The sequence below is a fragment of the Rhipicephalus microplus genome, chromosome 3 (genome assembly GCF_043290135.1).
Source record: "Rhipicephalus microplus isolate Deutch F79 chromosome 3, USDA_Rmic, whole genome shotgun sequence".
NCBI lineage: Eukaryota > Metazoa > Arthropoda > Arachnida > Ixodida > Ixodidae > Rhipicephalus > Rhipicephalus microplus.
The window spans coordinates 179,796,417-179,802,416 of NC_134702.1; the positions used below are offsets into that span (position 1 = coordinate 179,796,417).

General features: G+C 49.9%; 1 protein-coding gene across 4 annotated transcripts in view; it reads right to left on the reverse strand.

Moving 5' to 3' along the window:
* LOC119185244 (uncharacterized) overlaps positions 1 to 5,417 on the reverse strand; it is a 548,537-nt gene extending 543,120 nt beyond the window's left edge. For 2 of the 4 annotated variants that reach the window (XM_075890600.1, XM_075890595.1), the window contains exon 1: positions 5,035 to 5,411. In XM_075890600.1, the coding sequence (XP_075746715.1) occupies positions 5,035 to 5,307 (273 nt within the window). In that variant the 5' untranslated portion in view covers positions 5,308 to 5,411. Of the gene's footprint in view, positions 1 to 5,034 lie in introns of all 4 variants that reach the window. The other 2 variants (XM_075890596.1, XM_075890597.1) reach the window with 2 other exon arrangements.
* Positions 5,418 to 6,000: the final 583 nt, after the last annotated feature.

A 6,000-nucleotide genomic window follows, 5' to 3' on the forward strand; every position in this document is an offset into this window, starting at 1 on the left:
GTAGCTTGGAGCGTTGGGCAGTAACATCGGCACGGCGTCCGGCGTTAGCTTAGGGTCTCCTATGTGGTACGTGAACTTCTTCGCCGTTTATAACGTGCATGTAGTCTCCGTGAACACATGAAGGCTCGAAGTGTAGCTCACATACAGAGCAGCTTTCGTTCAAGGTCCCATCCTTTCGATGTAAATACTCTTCCCAAACCTTCTTCCGTGCTTCTTCTTTGGGTGCAGAGAAAAGCGACAGCTTCTCACCATTTTTCCAATGGCACACCCTGTTTCGCACCTAGGTGCAAAGCAGTGTTGTTGCAGCCGATGACACGGCATTGCCTCACTGTCACGTGACCAGCAAAAACATTGTTAGAAGAACTTTCGTTAGGCGGGCGCGAACACGAGCATTAGGTCACTGAACAGCACCCGAGAAAGCAGAGTGGCGCGAAGCTGACTATTCTGCGAGCCACGGAGGAAGGAAAGGTAGGAGAGGGCATGCCTAGCCGGCGCGCTATGTGAAAAGTGTGGAAGAAATGACATCATGGGGGCCATATTCACTGGGCACAATGGTGGCGTTGCTATGGTTACGTGTTGCACAGTGGAGCTGGTCTGACAGTGAGCGGCCACGGCTAGCAGCGGCATGTGTTCCTCCCCACGTCTCGTGCTGAGCCGTGGGGGACAATATCCGTGCTCTGCACTGCATTATTAGTTACGCAGTGTTCTCCTGGCAGTCACTGTACTCTTAGCAACGTTTACAAATTCTTTTTTCCATCATGGTGTTTCAACAGGGCGTAGAACGAGTGCATATCCATGTGTCGTGCGGCAGATGAAGCAATTAGTTTTCAACGAAATTGCATTGGGCACCATGACGAAGCGGAACGACGACGAACGCCTTGCAGGTCAGTGACAGTTGGGCAGTGCTCCTGCTTGCGGCAACGCACGAAACTGTTGTGCCCCGGAAGCCGCAATGATGACCATGTGCACATACGTAGTTTCGTGTTGTGTGTGTACAGTGACAACTTTCATGTGCGTGTTACCTTTTCTGTTCCGCTTCGTATACTCTCCCCCAGCATTGCATGTAGTCTCAACGTAACAGCAACCGCGTTCAAGTGTCACTTGCACCGTGCTCAAAGTCATCATGGTCGCAGAATGCTGACGCCGGTGAGTTTCACACAGAACACGGACACAGGGGCTGGACGCTGCGTCAGCCGCGTGACGGAATGCAACCGTAAAAAGTGCACGACCGATCGTGTTGTCTGTACAGTTTCTGAATTAATGTCGTGAAAACACTTGCCGCTGTCAGTGCATCTAGCGCACGTTCTCTTGTACTTGCTTCGTTGTCGGTGAGCTGTTACCCGCTGTTAATACTGGGACGAAATGATTTCACAGAAGGTGTTGTGCTGGCCCAGTGTTGAGCCCCCGTTTCATTAGTTTCGATCGTCACGACACGTGCGCTGCGCAGCTCCCGTGCTTTCCGAGCCGGAGAGAGAGTGACACACTGCATGTGTCAGCGTAGTGTTCCTGGAGTTTATTTACAGCTTTTGGTGACATTTCTTGAACACAATAAAACGCAGCACAATTAACCACGATGCTGACAAAATGGCACAGCTAGCGCCAGAGTTTCTTCTTTCGTTCGCTTTGTATGCGTCGTGATATCATTCGTGTTTCCATTGATTAATGACGTGTTAATGATGGCAGCGAATTTGGGTACATTTATAATTGCTTTCGTGAAGGTTTCCCAAAGAACCCCATCGAAGAAGGCTCAGAGTCGAAGTCATTAGACCCCACCAAATGCAATTGGGAACCAACGAAATGGTCTTTTGTAAGCTCAAAACACTTCCTACCGGAGCACTTCAAACAGACGCGCCAGTGGCAGTTCACCTTCGCAAGGATGCCGTTCCTGCTGCCATGAGAAACCGCAACGATGCGCGTGCTGCAGATTTAAATGCTCAACCTTTATAGGAGACACATGTAAATTGACTGCATATTTATACGTGCGTATATTGCCCAGGCGAGTGTAAAGGAAATAGAACAAAGTTTTATTGAGTGCAAGTGTTGCTATTGAGCTTTTCAAATAAGCTGCCAGTTACGTGCTTGAAGCCTATTGAGTTGAATGAAAAAAAATAAACTGTGCAACTCGGTAGGGTAATCGCCGTGAACTTTTTTTTTTTTCAGGTGAACCGGTAAGTGAAGGGCACGCGACATAATTTAACAGTGCCATCTGCATTGGCCTTTCCCCATAGAAGCATGTTTCACCTTTTACATTATCCTTTGTATCTGTGCGTCATAACATTCGCACCATAGAGTTTCATACAATCACACCAACGTGGCGGCACTTCAGTCAAGCTACAGTGGGGCGGGGCGGACGTTAGGGTACGACCGCTTCGAAGAGAACTTCGGCCCATATAAAACCACCTCCACTAAGACGTAATGGAATCTGAACACGACAAGCAGCTTCTCAAATCGCCTTCTCGTGTCAAACACAATTGGGTTAGGCACGTCGTTTCTACGCTTGATGATGCAGCGTTCAGTGAGAGCACCAGGCCAATGCTTTCCAATCGTCACCATCGCGCACGGAAACGGGTCACCACTGTCTCTAACATTAAGAGCCACCGGAGGTGTCGTTCTGTTATCGGAAATGTATCCTTTCATCGCTTAGGTGTGCACCAGCACGGTGTCGATGGCAAACAGCGAAGTTGCAGCGCGAAGGCTTCTCGGAGACGCTGTCGTGGGCTTCGAAACCCCTCGCGGTGGCACGCTGAATGCTGCGCATGCAACCGTGACGACATACATTCACTGTAGGATGAACTTCTAGAACCTTACGTCATCCGCGAACACAACTCTCATAAAAATGCAGAATCACAGACAACAAGTCGATCAAAGGTGTGCTTTGCCGACGACGCGAGATGACGGGGCCATGACGGGGCATCAACATCGTGTCTACATTGCCATAGCAACCATTTCGAAAAAGCACGTGACTTCCGCCACACTTTTTTTATGCTGCCGCTTGGATAGCAAGGGTACAGTGGCTAGAATAGGGAAGTGTGATGAATGCGCCGGCTAGAACGCCTTGGGAGGAAACCACCAGATGGCGCTGGCACAGGCTTGCACGTCACCTAAGGCGGCGCTGCGCAGAGACGGCAATCTACCACGCGCGGGGGGCAATGCGAAACATTTAAAATATATTTTCTTGCTCGTGGATGGCCTCAAAAGGCGACCGAGAAAATATGTTAATTAGCTTCTGAAAAACAGGATGCCTATGCGGGTGCACGACTGATCTGAAATATCGTCAGGTCGACAGGATGCCGAAAGTGAGCGCGTAACGGTACTGAAACATTTTATCGATGAGAAGTGGTAGAAGAGTGGTACGATGAGCTCAGTTGTGAGCCATTGCTCGCAACACTTTTCACGGCGAACCACCATTTTCTCAAGCACTAATCTGTGAATAATTGATTGATGATTGATTGATATGTGGGGTTTAACGTCCCAAAACCACCGTATAATTATGAGAGACGCCGTAGTGGAGGGCTCCGGAAATTCCGACCAACTGGGTTTTTTTAACGCGCACCAAAATCTGAAACCTGTAAATATAACCTCATCAATCAAAGCGTCATAATCATGAGGCGAAAACCACGAGCGGTGTCTGAATGAAATCCTTTAATTTCTGCACACAGGTGATAGAACACATTTCCGAGTAGTGACTCACTATCTGTTTACAACAATGCATTCTTAATAATTTGTTGCACGTCCTTTTTTTATCCCCAAGAAAAAAGTTTATTAGTTCACAAGCGCCCCACAGAACATTGGGTTGCAAGCCTAGGTTATGTGCCTGAGCTTCAGGCACTTCCTCTTTTCACAAGATGCTCGTGTTTTGTGGAGTACCTTTGTGTAAAAACGCAAATGGGTGAGCAAAAAAACTTGTTTGCATGATTGGTGAAGCTCGGAACTTGTTGTGTGCAGCCCAGTGTGACATTTTTTTTTTTTTTCAAGCAGGAAACAAGCTCTTCCAAGCTGTCACTGTGAAGCTCGTTGTAGCTAAAGCACTTTGAAAAAGTGATTTCAAAGGCGTCGACAAATGCGAAGAGCTTCTCCTAAAGTCCTACCCATAGGCGTCCACACGAGGGAGGCAAAGGGGGCTGGCCACCTGGGACGGGGGCGCTAAATCTGTTCTATCTAGATGGGTGGCGTAAAATCTGCCTCATACACTGATTTAGTATAAAGGAGACGCCTTGCAATAAACATCCCCCCCCCCCCTTCCTTGAACGGCAAGCCCATGGGTGTACCCCTTTCAATGCGGACAGTTTCGCCCATCTAAGTGTGCTCGAAGTGCCGGGAGATGTACCTCTCGCTGAAGTGCAGCTCGCACACAGCCGAGTTATTTTGAAGCAGCTTGTCAGCGCGCGGGATCGCTCTAGGCCACTGCGCTAACAGAGCTTCGTCTTTTGGAACGCCGAACAACGCATGCTTCTTTTCAGCTGACTAATAGCCTGTAGTGAACCCGGGGGACGAAGCAATAACTTTGTTTTCGCGCCATCAGAGTGCATACAGAAGCACTGGTGTCAGAGTGCCACCGCAATTAAAAAAAAAAAAACGAGGACGAACGCGCCCGACGAAACTGTCGGAAACGTGCAAACGACGTTTAAACGAGTGCGCGCTCTCCCACGCGGCTCCTCCTCGGAGGCTTCAGTGCGCTCCGTAGGCGCCGCTTACCGCTCGTCACACTTTCCTATTCTAGCCACTGTAGCGAGGGCCTCTCCTCAGTTCTCCTTCCTCCATGCGGCTTCACAACGAGTGCCGTCAGGGCCTCTCCTACATTTCCTTTCTCCGTGCTGCCAGGCGTTGTGCCAGACCATGCTATGGCAGCGCCGCACGCCGCATTGACAACCGATGTTTTGTCCACGTGCGCCGCTTCACGCGATGCATGGCGAGAGAAGGTGCCTGAACACACTACCCCATATTCTAGTACACTATGGCCAAACAGAACCTTGCTTCAATTATTACATGTGAGGCTGGTGAAATCGTTTCTAGAAATCAGCACTATATACTCACGGGGAGGTGAAGCGTCGGCACAGCTTTCTGCCTCAGCATTGATTTGAAGTTTATCGACTCCACCCGCCGAAGGTAAATGGTGTAATCTTCGGGAGCGAAGTGTCGACCACAAACGTACAGGTTCCCGTTGTGCGTCACCGGATGGCCGATTCTCTCCAGCCACGCAGTGCGTAGGGCCCCACCGCGAGGCGCTTGGTGCCGACGCGGCTCCGTTGTCCAGTCACTCGGTCTGCATCCAACGACTGAACATCGCTGCCTCCGCAGGTCCCTCATGTCGAAGGAACGAAGAGCATGCGACCGCTGCTACAGCACAGAACACCTACATACACCTACCATGCTGCCACAAAACAACACTTGGAGAACGGAAACTGTACCTTTGACCATAGCCTCCTATATACTTTTTGTGCCTGCTCGATCCCCGCGCTTTCCATTCTATTGCACCGTCGCGTCTAGTTCGAGCCAACAGGGGGCGCCGGCAGCCCTGGAGATTCGGTAGCAGCCATCGGCGGCGGCGGTCGGACGTGTTTTTGGAGAGCTCCGGAATGACAGCTACATTCGGTAGCAGCCATCGGCGGCGACGGTCGGACGTGTTTTTGGAGAGCTCCGGAATGACAGATACAGATAAGTGTTTTTGCATGTTTCCAGCTTGCCTCTGTCTGTAGCGTTATGAGAACGTAAGGCGCTAGCGTAAAGCTTGATTAGGTCTATTACGGTGTACGTTTTTTTTTAGTATTTTGTACTGTGTCTTTTTTTTTCTCCAGCCACCACGTGGCTGAGGTCTGCGCGTAGACCGACCACGTGCATGCGCAGGTGCTGTGAAGTGTAGCGTATTTATTTATTAGTGTGGTTCTTTTTGGCTTAGACCAGTGTATTTTAGTACAGTTTTCTAACACGTGGGCATCGGTAAACTGAGCTAGCCATGGTCAAAAAGACCGTAAAGTGTTCAGAGTGCGGGGTAGGTTGGAA